Below are 15,105 nucleotides of genomic sequence, written 5' to 3'. Positions count from 1 at the left end.
GATGTTAAAAACTTTCACCAGGAATACTTGTAATACCTGAAGTCTATATGTCTCTCATAGATACATTTTTACTTTGCAAAAGTGATAAAATTTTAATTAAAAACACATGCTTTTGCATACCTTGTTTACAGGGCATCTTAGTTTTTCTTGTTCAGTGAATGAAGTTTCTCTCACTTCAGGGGCCTTTCAGATATACGTCATAAAATCTCCATTAATTGCTGCTTATACTAAATTAATGGTTGTAGGGACACTCTTTACAGAACAAAAGTACCATCCTATTGTTTTGTTTTAGTAGAGTGACTCCTCTTTTGTTTAGCATTTGTTATGGTTGTACAGATCTCTGATTATTAACCATTAATATATTTCTTTTCAGACTTCTCTTCTGATGTTGATAATGGGAGAATTGGAGCCTTCTCAGGGTAAAATTAAACACAGTGGAAGGATATCCTTTTCACCTCAAGTCTCCTGGATCATGCCTGGAACAATAAAAGAAAACATAATTTTTGGTGTATCCTATGATGAATACCGATACAAGAGTGTCATCAAAGCCTGCCAACTGGAAGAGGTCAGTCATCTAGGAATCTTAAGACTGAAGTGGAAAAAAAAAAAAAGTCAGGGAGTCAGGGAGTGGAGTTTTAAGTAAGCAGGACATTTCTGAGGCTTAAAGAACTCATCCTAGCATCCAGATTTCGTAGACCTCCAGGTCAGCCCATTGCTAGCTCCTTCAGAGATACACTGACGGTGCTGATTCTGGGAGATAAATAAGCTGGCTCAGCTATTGTAAGGTCTGTGTTCTTAGTCTTCCATGATGGCTAAAAACCCAAGTAAACCTGATAATATTGAAGAAATGAGGTAAGAAGTATTGTTTCTACATTTTTTTCATACACACATATATATTTTTATATATATTATTTATATATATATGTACATTACTTTCCAGAGATAATGCTACTTTTTCTTACAATTTTGAGAAATTAACCTGTATTCCTCCTTTCTTTCATGTCTCAAAAATGTTCTGGAGGTATTTAGAATGCTGTGCCAGAAATCTGAATTATTTAGAGGAAAATTTTGACTGAACTAGTAGTTTTTTTGTGTGTGCATGCTGAACATTTTCACTCTGGAAATTATTGCAGGACCAAACTTTATGTGCCATGCAGTCCATAATGCAATGACGTTGGAATGTCCTTGTGTTTGTCTGATGTTGCCAGAGGGTAGTGTAGGAAAGGACACCTTTTCACATTGAAAGATATAAAAGGATCCAGCATTTTATACCTTTCCACACTTAGTGCTATGTCATAAGATCAGGCGTTTTGTCAGTAACATATATGAAAACAATAAATATTTAACTGTGCTGAATAGGGTCTTTCTTTAGACCACACAGTGAAACATTTTCCTTAGCGCCAGTCAAGCAAGAAAACAATAGCCAGCCTGTTTAAAAGTAAGTTGAAGTTACTGCATTTTATTTCAGAGCAGGGTATAGTTAAGTGATAAAGCAATCTGTTCTTATATGCTTGTGGTCATTTCAGCCTGTGTTTGGATTGTGGTTTGCTGGAAATCTTCTTTGAAAGCTTTTGAAGACAGGAGAATTAGCAACTTCTGTTTCAGGCTTTCTGAAGTGAGAAGTCCTTAACTCCAGTGTTAAGAGCTGTAGTTAATGCCAAAGCTCCAAGAACCGACTGCAGCAATTCGAAACTGTCCTTGCTCAAGGAGACTTTCCAACCCAGGCCCTTGCTACAGCAGAATGTGGTTGGTTCGATGTTGGTGGGATGGCTTGGTGTCTCTGTGTTGGTGGGACAGATCAGTGTGTTGGTCTTGGTAGGCTAGAGCTCCTTTGTTCTCCAAACAGGCTTGATCAAGCCAGCTTTGATCTGTGTTGGTGCAGCTCTGTGCTGAGTGATATGCTTCACCTCCTAGCAGGGCTCATTATTTGAGACCAAGTTTGATATTTATGAAGATTCTTCTGTACTGAACCTGAATAAATTGGGTTGGACTGAAGAGAAGGCAGAATGGTTTGGAATCAATCCAAATGCATTACCTTGTTGCTATTATTGTGCTTGTTAGTCTCACAAAATTTCACATCCAAGTTACCACATAGGACTGAGTATAGCAGATTTAAGGATGGATTTCAAATATTAATTCATTGTTTCTTCCAAGGGTGCATTTTTTAGGGTTTTATTATTAAATGAAGGGTTAGTTCTTTGTTGGTTTGGGGCTGTATGTATCCCTGTTCGTCATGAAGGAGAGATACCTGAGGATTTTTGCCTAAAGGAGTACACTTCTTCTTCTCTGCAACTTTACGAGGTAGTTTATACAGTTCACCTGAATGCAAGACTGTTGCTGATTCTAGCTCGTCCACCGGCTCTTAAAGGTGGACCAGGGTTTGGTGATAAAAGAGAGTTTATTTCCTTATTGGACATATGTTGAAAGTCAGTTAAAATAAAGCTCTTAACAGTGGCTGACTGAGATTTTCTTTCAAGCTCCATGCTCACAAAAACTTTTTTTTTGGGAAGACAAAGACATCTCCTTTGACCCCATGAGCGAATGGGCACGTCACTACATGTATCATGTAGTAACACACCTATGAAATGTCCCTTTTGCTTTTCTATCTCCACCTTCACCCTATAGAGGAAACACGCTGAAGAATTGACCCAGAGAAAGCAATAAGTACTATTCCTAAATTCAATGTGTTTTTCCCCTTGTCTTAACTTGTGCCAATAAAATACCACAGGTATTACCACCAATACCACATATTACCACCACTCTATGGTGGTCATGCCATACCATATACATAGGTTTCAGGCTTCCTGGCACACAGTGTTCTTACCCATCAGCAGAATGGGACACTTATGCTGGGTGATTTCATCTGAGGTGCTCTGAACTTTGTTTTAGGTCTATGCAGACATTCAAATAATATTAAGTAAGTGTAATTTAAATAGTTTGGGGATGCATGAGAATTTTCAGAATGGTTGGTGCTACATTTTTCTGCTTTTTTTTTTTTGGATTGGTACATAGATGACTTGCTAAGGAGTTATCATTCGCAACACCAGGCTCCCAAGGGATGTAGTCACGGCACCAAGCCTGTCGGAGTTTAAGAAGCATTTGGACTGTGCACTTAGACATATGGTCTGGAGCAGCTTGCTCCTCCTCCACTGTTAGCCTTTTGTGAAGACTTTCAACTTCTAGATCAAACTAGTCCAGCACAGATCACTAGTCCTCACTATTTATCGTTTACTCGTTAGCCTTTCTGAAATAACCTGTTTGAATGGGTTGAATTCTAAGTGTGCAGATATTATTACAAATGTATTACCTTTAACATCACAGGTTGGCATGCTATAATAGATAGAAGCCAGAATCTGAACTCACTCTTTTTTTTAATGACAGTCCCCATAGACAAGCTTAAAGGTACTTGAAAAGTAAGATAAGATGAACTGGTGATGCCTTAGCTTATGCTACCTTTCTCTTTTTGACAAGGTGTTTTACCCTTTTTATCAAGTACTTTTCATCACACATGATAAAAGTCAATTAGCAACAGAAAATGAACTAGCGCTAGCACTTCAAATTAAGGTCTAATTAAGTATGAACAAATTTAATACTGAGAACATCATGCATAATTCACTGCTTTTTATTCACTTTGCTGAATGGCAAAAACCACTGGGAGGTGTGAACTGGATGAGTTTATATGTCTATGGAAACTTGCTACTAAATTTGTAGTAATTCCACAAGTACAACTTCCATCGAGACTCAAGGATCATATTAATGTCATGGCAGGGATAGCATGAATATAAATGAGAATTTGTAATAGCAGTTAATGGGTTTGCAAAATCTTCATTACTGATGTAAGGATAAATGTGGAAGGAACATGGCTTGCTTTTCAGATTTCTAGTATGAAAAATCATTATTAATAGCATACTGTACAAAGGGTGTGGATTTTTCTTTTGTTTTTATAATTTGCTGAGTTAAGAAGGTAAAGCCTTTGAATGGTTATTACAGGAATTTTCAAGGATGCATGTTGCTAGCATTGAACAAAATCATCTCAAGAGAATGCATTCTTCTAGTCAAGACTGCAGAAGTAGGCCTATTATAATCATCATAGTTAAACAATAAACAAGCACTGTATCACATTTGAAGAGATGCAATAATTCATTTGTTTTAAAATCATACTTTTATGACTTCTGGTTTTGCCTTTTTGAAAGGTAAGAGATGTTTTTCCACCTAGTTAGTTCATTCGATCCCTCAATGGTTACCTAAGAGGCCATAAACACATAATGGCAAACTACCTTTAAGAGGCTACCACTCTTAAAGTAAACACATGTTCTGATTTGACAGGCACCAGCTGCTCGTGGATGTAATGTTTAACATGGCATGCAAACAGAGGAAGTGTTTCTATGCACAATCAAATCATATAACAGTACAGAAGAAGTCCACGGCCAGATTCTGTCTTTTTTGAGCTGTTTTTACAGGGAGTGTGGTAAATACATTTTCAATGAAGACCATAAGAGAATAGGTAAAGAAAGAGATAGTTAATATACCAAGCCCTGGTTTGTATTCCTGCATGTTTGGCATCTCCTCACAAAGGATGGCATCCATCCTCATGTGACCAGTTCCCCACAATGACAAGGATGCCCCGAAATGGAAGCACATATCCTTACTTGCATCTCACTGTACTTCTCCAGCCTCTTTTATCCCTGCTGATGGTTTGTTTTTCTGGCAGGTGTCCTACTAGTCTGCACAGAATATCAAATCTGGAGCTGAATGCAAGTGCACAATTGAACTAATCCGTAGGGGTTGTGAGGCAGTTTGACAGCTTTAGGCAGACAGTGAGTGAAGTGCTTAGTGCTCTGTTTTTGTGCCCATTGTTCACAAGGGCTATTGACACATTAGAAAGTGGAAGAGAGGAACAATAAGGACTCAAATCTGGAACTGAGTGCTTCATAGTAAGCAACTCTCTACAAGCGGATATTAAGAGGTAGCTTGGTTACCTAATCATGTAGATGCCTGCAGTGTGGACAACCATGAAGGAGCAGGTTACCTGAACTGTCTTCAGAGCTGGGGACAGACACAGGCATGCCAAAGTGAAGTTCATCTCATCCTAATGTAATCAACTAAAATAGCATAAATTAATTTCCTGCATCTTTTCACTGATTTTTTAGAGAGAACAGGTAGCATAGGTGCCTTCACTACAGGTAGTAGGTGAGTCCATACATGAAAAAGATGTCTGAAAGCTGCCAACCCTTTAGCTAACAGGAAAAGATAGTAATTGTCAGATAGTTAGCCAAAAAAAAAAAAAAAAGCAGAAAAAATGCTAGGGTAGAAAGAAGACATTTGTTTATAAAAATTGAGAATAGCTCATTGGAAGTGGGTAAACTTCCAGAAATGTGATCAGTTACTTGGAAGAAAATGTCAAGAATTTCCTTTAATTTAGACAGTTGATATCTTTAAATTAAGATTGTGCTGTAAAATATCAGTTCTTGTTGAAACAGAAATTGTGGACTTGATATAAACTGTATTTAGGAGTTTTTTTATATATTTTAAATTAAAAAAAAAAAAAAGGCTGTTCATCCAACATTTGTTTCACTGTTAGGTGAGTTTATTTCAGCTGCTTTAAGGTGCAATAGAAATTACTCCTTGTTCATTTTGCAGAAAGTGTAACTTTCTGTCTGTCCTGATTTTCAAAAAAGCTGTGATCTTGAAAGTAAGACAGGTCTGAACTAAACTTCAGAGTTTGAGGTTGTAAAGCTTTGAAATCAAGTTCTGTGTTTCAGACTCATACTCACTAGGGAACATTCTTAAAAGATAAGAATTTTCAGTATATTTGTCTATCTTGGCTCTTGGGTACCCAGATTGAACATACCAGAGACCTCATTTTCCTGGGCCAGAAGCCAGAAAAACAGATCTCTTTAAAGTATTTCAAATTAGAAATTACTTTTAAAATTTGTATTTTATTTAGGCATATCACTTTTCTCTAACCACCTATGTTCTCTGAAGCTCAGGCTTTTGTTAGATTTCAGCTGAACCATTTTTGAGGGATCCAAGATCCAAAATCATAAGTTTTGTTTTCACAAAAGTTTGTGACCTTCAGCAGAATGTCAGACTCACCCAAAACTCATACAAATGCTGGCAAAACTCGCTTTCTGTATGGTGAAATATTCCTGAGAAGCAGAGTTTTGAGACATGTGGGTAGGTTAAGCACAGGGTAAGTGAATTAAATATGATTCCAGAAGTTACACGGAAGATAGGACAGCATCCAAGATAATCTACTCTGTGCCTAATGCAGGGAGAGGGGCAGGCAGAGCTCTCTTGACTGAAACAGGTTTTAACCAAATGATATCAACATAGAACTTAACACAGTAGCTCCATTAAACATATTTTTATGATTGCTGATAAACCGCTTGAAGTTGGTCCATTTATTCCTTTGAGTCAGTATTGATTTTTCCAAAGTGAGATGCTCCCTTGCTGAAAGGAAACTGTGCCAGCCTATCTACTTTGAGGCCCCAGGGAACCAGCTGTGCTAGCAGCTGACCTGCCCATGCTTTTGGGCCACAGACAAGAATTTCAGTTAGAGGAGTCTGCCGGTGCCAGTGGATCATATCAGTGCGAGATGAAAAAAGTATAAAGGTAGCCAGCTTTTGGGTTGTCGTGTCTGAGATGCAATGGTTGTACTGAGAGATTTGACATAATATGTGGACTTTCTGCCTGAAAGAGACATTGCCGTTTCAAATTCATTTTCTGAAAATTTTTACTAATCCCTGAACTCAGATCTAGAGGTTTGTTCCAGTTCCATTTTTGTTTCTTTGGAATATTAGAGTTGAATACAATTGCTTAGAAGCATAGAAATAATCATGAGTGAGAGAGTGGTATATTTTCATCTTATAAGAAAAGAGAAAAAAATAGGGTGGAGCAGCACTGCAGCTCCTGTTTGAAGCCCTTGGCGCTGCTTCTGCTTAACTTGTTTTTGGCTTTATTTGGCTTAATATGCAACAAAACCTTTGATAGTTTTCTAATTTATCGCAAATGGTCTGTACTACAGAAAGGAAATCACAAAGTGTGTTCAGAGGCAACTTCTCCCCAACAAAGAGAGGAAGAAGGAGAAAATGGAATATTTTGATAGGTGAGAAGGAGGTAGGAGCATGAACGGGGGGAACTGTAAAAATAAACATGGGAAATATTAATGGCTATGAAGAAAAGGACAGGGATAGAGATGGTAAAGACATTGGTACTGTAGAAAAAATGGTAAAATAGAGGGAATGGTTAGTGAGCATCAAATGACCACTACTCTGTTCCATCAGTTTCACAAATGCTTTTTCTTTTTTTGAGGAGGCAGAAGACAGAAGATCTTAAGAGACATCTTTAAGAAAGAGGGGCCCCATAAATAGCATACATATATTCTATCATTACACCATTACAACTCCTGACATAGCCTTGAATATATACAAATCATAAAAATATAAAGCTTGTAAGTCAATAGCCACCGATTGTTGAAAGGCATGCTTCTTAGAAACTATTTTCTGGCACGCTCTTTTATGATAATAGTTGCTAAAATGTGTTCTTAGCATGAAGATGTAAATCTATCAAATGATTTTGATAACAAAGAATTTCTAAGCAAAAGAAGTCCATTCTGAGTTTTTTTTTTTTTTTTTTTTGTTTTTAACAAGACCATATTCATTATTTACTGTGAAAAGATATATTACCTTAAACTATCTACACTGTATTCTTCTATACGAAGTCCACAGGTGTTCTTACCATTTGCTGCTGACGTAGATGAATATGACATTTACACCATTAAAAAAGCAAACATATTAAAAAGAGTACCTTCTCCTTGGGTGTGAGATTTGTTAGCTGATATTAGAAGACCTCACAAAAGAAATTAATATCTATGGGATCTGTGTGTGTGTTCTTCTCTAAATATTTAACAACAATTTTCTCAATTTCAGCATTTAGAAATTGATATGTTAAAAAATCTAGTAGATGCTTCATTAGTATGCTGGATTTTGTGCTGTTCAGCATCATTACATTAGATTTGTCCCTGGCTTGATTTCACTTCCTGCATGAAATGACAGCAAGGATGTATTTGGACAAGCCCTATGTACTTTTCTACAATAGGTAACGCATGTTCCAACAAGTAGCATTGTGCGTCTATTGGAATTCTTCACTCTGTTTACTCCATTGAAAGAAATTGCTAAACATTTTTTAATTATTATAATTACAGCCTGAAAAGTTCTTTGTCTGTTCCATGCCATATATTATCCTGAGGTGAAGGGTAGAAGAGAACAGAAGGGGAACTCATTAAAAGTTTGATTAAAATTCCATGTTGACACACCTGCAAAGAAATATATCTGACAAAATTCAACCACCATATTAAACAGTGGGAGTTCTGAAATTAATTTCAGTAGGACCAGTATTTTACCTTGCTTGCAGGGGGACATATGCTGGGTTCAGTACTCCCCCCCCCCCCTTTTTTTTAAATTATTTTGTATTTTTATTTTATTTTATTTTTTGAAGAAACAGTAGAATCAGGAACCAGCAACAGCACCAACACATTTGCAGGCTGTAGTACTAGTAGAAATGGGAAACTGTTGAAATCAGCTTAGATATCTAGACATGTAACCACAGAAATCCTAATGTCCAGGTGAAGACATTGGGTAAATGTCAAATGTAGAGATGCATAATGATTCCTATATATATAGTGAAACCGGAAGGGATTGGAGCAGGTTTTCTCAAATAAATGCCTTAAAACCTTTATGTCAGAATTTCATATGTTCTCTCTAAATGCTTCATGATGATGATTTTTTCATGTTCAGATAATCTTGCTTTAAACATATTGCCATGATTCTTTGCATCCTTCTGTCTGCGAATACCTTAGCTGTCACGTTAGTAACAAGGATTTGTTGTGTGGCTCTCCTTTTACAAGAGGCAAGTAACTAGTTAATATTAGAATAATTTGAAAATCACCTGCAATAGCTTTTCCATACATAAGAGTCTCTTGATTTTAAGGTCAGACTCCTCTGAGCCAGGAAGTAAATGCTATTATCAAATAAGAGAACTGGGAGAATCTCCCATTTCCTGGTAGATCAGGCAGTCAATTTCTAGTCTTTGAGCTGCTGGACTTTAATCTGTCACTGATCCAGGGCTGAGCAGCATTGTTCACTCTGTTCCTGAGGTCAGGGCAATTTACAGGGGAGGAAGAAGGAAACATTTATCTGGCAAGATTTTTATTTATTTATTTGCTCTGGAAAACCACAGAGGCCTGCAATGCCCAAAAGAGAACGATCAGCAGTCCAAATCTGAGTAGAGGTGATCAGAATTGTATTATATCTGACTTCATATGAAACGTTAACTCCTAGAGAGCAGCTCAGCTTAGATCTCATTGCCCTGGGTGTCCAGGGAGCCTGGCATCTGAGCCTGAGTCTTGGTGTCCCAGCACTTCTCTGTATACACTGGGAATGATGCGAATTGCATGTGCAGAGCTGGAACTGATTATTCTTACGCAGATGCCACTGCTGAAAAGTGAAAAGATTCACTCCTAGCATAATCATAAAATGTAAGTAACTTACAGCCTAAAATGTAGAACTTGGCTCCTAAACTGTTTGCAAACCTTGAGCATTCCTGGCATACCCGTCTGGGAATTTTGTGCAAGCCTTTTTTAATGAAACTGTCTGAACTATAAATTTCTCTGAGGTTAGATGACTTCACATCTAGACTTTGCTTCTTGCCTTCCCTACTTTTAATAGCAAGTGCATTTATCATTGTTATTTGAGAGGAAACTCTAATGGTTACCACTGATATTGTATGAAGGTGTATTCTTTACTTTTATAGAGATTTAGCAATTATGACAAATATTTGTTCTTGAGATCTTGTGCCTTGAGATTGCTCTTTGAGGTAGAATGATATGTTTTGTTTAATCACCATTTCTGATTACATGAACAGGTGAAAGAAATAAAGAAATAATCCTGTGTATTTATTTTTCTTATAAAACTTCTTTCTAAGCTGTCTGTTCAGTACTGTATACTATGCCTCCATTCAGTTTGTAGTTTATGTCTCTTGAATATGGAAAACACGTCTGATTGTTAAAAAAAAATAAAAATTGTTAACAGGATATTTCGAAGTTCCCAGATAAAGATTATACAGTGCTGGGGGAAGGTGGAATCACTCTGAGTGGAGGCCAGCGAGCACGAATCTCACTAGCAAGGTGAGTATTTTGTTATCAATTTGAATGTTTCATATGTTCAATGTTTCATATATGGGGGAAATATTAGGACTAAGCACTTAAAAACATGTGGATTAAGTCCTACAATATAAATATGCCCCAAGTGTATCAGGAACTTCATTTTACTATCAGAAATCTGAGTTTTACTCTGCAATTTTGTTTATGATACATCTATTTTTATTCATTGAATTTTAAAAGTTTGCTGTTAGACACATGCTATGGCTTAGCTGAAGATGAATCTTTCCTTCCTGATGAAAGACACTGTTGGGAGATTCAGAACGTCAAGTGTAGCTTTCTAAGTACCAAAGAAAATCTTGTCATGCAAATGTACAAATCAAGTAGCATTCCAGGAACTTTCCCTGCTATGTCACTTATACAATGCAGTCTCTATATCAATTAATGACATATTCTCTGTCCGTAGTTAACAAAAAAGTAAACAATGCCACATTTCAAAATGTGTTGCTACTAGTTTGGGACTTTTTTTTTTTTTTTTTCCATACAAAGAAGTGGAAGACAATCATTAGTTGGTACCTATGAGTAATTGTCTAGCCTTGTCTGTTGGGCTTTTCAAAGCTAGTAAATAATTTTGAAGGTATACAGAAGAACAGCATAGGTGTTTTTCTTACAAATTAGCTGTGTTTCTACTGGTTCACTTAGCTGTTGTCAAAAATCCACTAACAATAGCTCTAATTTGTAAAATGGTCCCATTTATTTTTGTGCCAAATGCAAGTTGGGCTGGTTCCCATGCTCAGAAATGCTTGCTAGAGGTAAAATCAGTTATGGTGATCCATGCTGGCATCCCATGAAAGATGTGCGTGCCTGTGTAAGGCTAAAAATGAATTCATTAAAATAGGGAGGCTCTCAGTGTGAATCTTAATAGTGGATTTGTGAGAGAGGAAAAGGGATATGGCTGTTCCTGTTTTATATGGTAAGACAAGAGAGAAAGGGGAGGAGCAGGCAAAGATTTCAAGGAACACTAAAACAACAACAGCAATCAATCAAAATCAATTCAGATTTTCATCCAAAATTTACATGAACTATATCCCAGATTCTATGAGTAATCCTGTCTGTTGCTTTTCAGATGATCACAGCTCATTTACTGGAGTGTTATACAATTGATATTATGAATTGTCAGCTATTTAATAATTATTTTATGAACAATTAAATGTATCAGACGCAGTAGTTGTATCTGCTTTGAATTTTGTTTGTGCTCTAGTCTAAACTCACCATACATCAAGGTGTGCAGGTATGTGGGTTGCAGATGAAGGCCTATGAAAGCTAGAGGAGAAAATTTAGGATTACAGACCTGGGTTGTACCCATCTGCACTGGAGATAAACTGGACATTATTTGCTTGGACTGCCTGCATCCATGTGTCTGGTGTACTCTATGCAAAGTTGTATTAAATCAGAATCTCTTCTAGAAGTGCCATCAACCACCTGTCATGAGAAGCAGATGCAGCTTGCCTGAGTGCAGCCTTCTAGTAAAGCACTGTTGGTGCCTGCAGCTGCAACAGGGAGAAAGAAAGGCCCATGAAAAAACACAGTGCATGCACTAGGTTTGAGTTATCTCACTGGCCCAGGACCCTAAAGTCAGTCATACGTGGCTAATAAGTCCACCATACAAATTATAGCCATAATCAGAGTGCTACCATTATTCCAGGAAACAAACTGCAAGCTTTTTACTGATGAAAGTGCCAAGAACAGTACAAACTTTGTTGTTGTGCAGCCACTTCATCATAATATACGGTTACTGAAATCAACCGCAACAGAGGATTTTTTGATAAAGTTGCTTGGTTTATAATTACTGTTATTGAGGGCTGTTTCTCCTGGAGGTTACATATTTTCGCATTGTTTAACATAATGTTTTTAAAACTTATTTAGAATGTACTTTAAAAAGTACCGAAATGCAGTTGTCCAAATTTTCTTTACTAATTATACCCTGATTCATATCACAACACAATTTTCATGCTGACGGAGGAAGGCAAGGAGCCTTTTTTGAACTGCTGTTGAAATTGATCTATAAAAAAACTTCTTAACCACAGGTTGAGATCTCACTGACCCATGTCCAGGCACATGTGGCTTAAGGGACTAAAGCTACAAATAATTTTTCATGTCCTGAACTCAAAATATTGTACAGTCCCATTTAAGATAATGCTTGGAAGATTGTGGCTTGCTAATACGCTTGTCTTGGCTCACCAGTTTTTTCAAAGTACTTTTAAAACTAAGTCCCAGCACCTAAGTCCTTTCAAGCATTTATTTATATATGTGTAATGTTCACTCAGGCATCAGAAGACATTAGAGTAGATACTAAATTCCTATTTAAATGTTCATTGTACACCTAGAGGGACTGTCAGATTCAGGCATTAAACAGCTCTATAGAATAGCCTATGTAAAAAAATAGCTATATTGCTTCCTTTGCACAGAAATTAACGAAAAAATTAGTATGTAATGTAGTCTGAAGCAAGGAAATGCTTTATTGAAAAGTGTCTTATAAGCACATTAAATGTTGAACTCTGAATCCATATTGATACTATAGAAAAATCTTTTTGAGGCAAAGTTGTAAAGGCACTCATTTTAAATTATATTTATGTAAATGTATAGGATTTGTGAAATTTAATTTCATTTCCATTTTCTCTGTTCAGAGCAGTGTACAAAGATGCTGATTTGTATCTCATGGATTCTCCTTTTGGATATTTAGACATTTTTACAGAAAAAGAAATATTTGAAAGGTACTGTATATTTTGAAAACTGTACTTAAGAATTCCATCAAGTGGCACGATGTAAAACCAAGAACAGAAATCTGCCTCTAATTGGTACAGCATTTAATAACAATACAAAAATCCTGAAGTGATAAAAATGATAGCTTTTGGGGATGTTATTTTCAAGAATTCTTGTGGTTGAGTATTTTGTGTACAAAAAACTGTTGAGACAGTGTACTGCACATAACGGGCCTAGGCCAGGTGCAAACATTATTGCTCAGTCACTATTTAATGAACCTGCTATATTTTATTAATTCCAGAGCATGTGGCTTTATGTCTGGTGTGCCTGTGTACCAGAAAATTTTTCTTTTTAAAATACTTATCTCAGTATACATTTTTACAAAAGTCTGTATTTAGTCTAAATTTTTTTTCTATTGCTGAAAGACTGGTCACTTGAAAGTGTCCACTGACCAAGTGGATGACAGCAAGTTGTCCTTCTGGCTTGTCCTGTTGGTGTAGTTCAAAACAGTAAGGACATGTACTGCTATCCATAAAGATTTCTGCCACCAAAAATTTGAAGTTTTGAAATTGAGCTAATAGATCTAAGTTACCCTAAGATGAAAAAAAATATATATTTAATTTTCATGTTAAACTGTGCTTTTTCCCCCTTTTTTTGGCTTCTGCATTAAAGTGCTCACCCTTCACACATCTCACTCTTACTACCTCTTCTGTAATTTGAGGAAGCACCCAAGACCATTCATACTGGGAGGGAGGAATGGATTGAAAATGGAAGGGATAAAAGCAATGTCTAATCATGAAGAGAAAAATATAATTTTTTAACACTTTTCTTTCCTTTTTTTTTTTTTATAGCTGTGTGTGCAAATTGATGGCAAATAAAACTAGGATCTTGGTTACTTCAAAACTGGAACATTTGAAGACTGCTGACAAAATATTGATCTTACATGAGGGAAGCTGCTATTTCTATGGAACATTTTCTGAACTTCAGGGTCAACGGCCAGACTTCAGCTCAGAGCTGATGGGATTTGATTCTTTTGATCAATTCAGTGCAGAGAGAAGAAATTCAATTATAACTGAGACTCTCCGACGATTTTCCATTGAAGGAGAAGGCATGGGACCACGAAATGAAGTAAAAAAGCAATCTTTTAAACAAACATCAGATTTTAATGACAAAAGGAAGAGCTCCATAATTATTAACCCACTTAATGCAGGCAGGAAGTTCTCGATAATGCAGAAGAATGGGACACAGGTCAACGGGATGGAAGATGGCCACAATGACCCACTAGAAAGGAGGATCTCACTGGTACCTGACTTGGAACAGGGAGACCTGGGTCTGCCTCGGACTAACATGTTAAACACTGACCATATGCTGCCAACTCGGAGGAGGCAATCTGTGTTAAACCTGATGACAGGAACCTCTGTGAACCAGGGGCCACACTTTTCCAAAAAGGGGAGTACATCATTTCGGAAAATGTCCATGGTGCCTCAGACAAACCTGTCTTCTGAGATAGACATGTACACCAGGCGCTTGTCTCGAGACAGCATCTTGGACATAACTGATGAAATTAATGAAGAGGATTTGAAGGTGTGTGTTGATTTACATTTATCTTTTTTTTTTTTTTTTTTATATAGTGATAATTTTGTGCAATATATTCCTCATATCTTTTTTTGCCTGACTGTATCATTCCCAATGCAGTATTTCTCTGTGGAATACTTTTTGCAGTATCTGTGATTTTTTTTTTTTTTTGAATCTCAAATACCATATTGAAATCCTTGAAATCCTCAAAATTTTATTCTGTCTTTTTTTTTTTTTTATTTAATAGTTCTTGAATACTGTCTGTAGAGGCTTTAAGTAAAGAATATTTGATTCTCATAGACTTAAATCTCACCTTAGGATCATTTGCACTACAATTTGAAACTGTAACACGGAAGAATGTTATTTTAAAACATTTATGTACAATTGACATTTTAAATGTCAAAAGCCATGAAAAAAATATATATGTTTGAAGTACTAGGCCAATTTTTAAAACTAGAATTTGATCAAATTTGACAAGTTTGTCAGACTGCTTAGCTCATGTTCTGATACGGATAATGAATAGAGGAGTAAACTGTTTTTTACTCTGTTTTTATGAATCACAGAATCACAGAATTGTAGGGGTTGGAAGGGACCTCGAAAGATCATCG

The 15,105-nt window shown here is 36.5% G+C and overlaps 1 protein-coding gene across 1 annotated transcript in view; it reads left to right on the top strand.

Annotated features, from left to right (window-relative positions):
- Positions 1-15,105, top strand: part of CFTR (CF transmembrane conductance regulator) — an 86,100-nt gene that overhangs the window by 31,413 nt on the left and 39,582 nt on the right. The window contains exons 11-14 of the mRNA XM_040550160.1: positions 374-565; positions 10,092-10,186; positions 12,847-12,933; positions 13,774-14,506. Coding sequence (XP_040406094.1) covers positions 374-565; positions 10,092-10,186; positions 12,847-12,933; positions 13,774-14,506 — 1,107 coding nt within the window. The remainder of the gene's footprint in view (positions 1-373; positions 566-10,091; positions 10,187-12,846; positions 12,934-13,773; positions 14,507-15,105) is intronic.

This window comes from Cygnus olor, chromosome 1 (genome assembly GCF_009769625.2).
Source record: "Cygnus olor isolate bCygOlo1 chromosome 1, bCygOlo1.pri.v2, whole genome shotgun sequence".
Classification (NCBI taxonomy): Eukaryota; Metazoa; Chordata; class Aves; order Anseriformes; family Anatidae; genus Cygnus; species Cygnus olor.
This window is presented reverse-complemented; position numbering and strand designations above follow the sequence as displayed.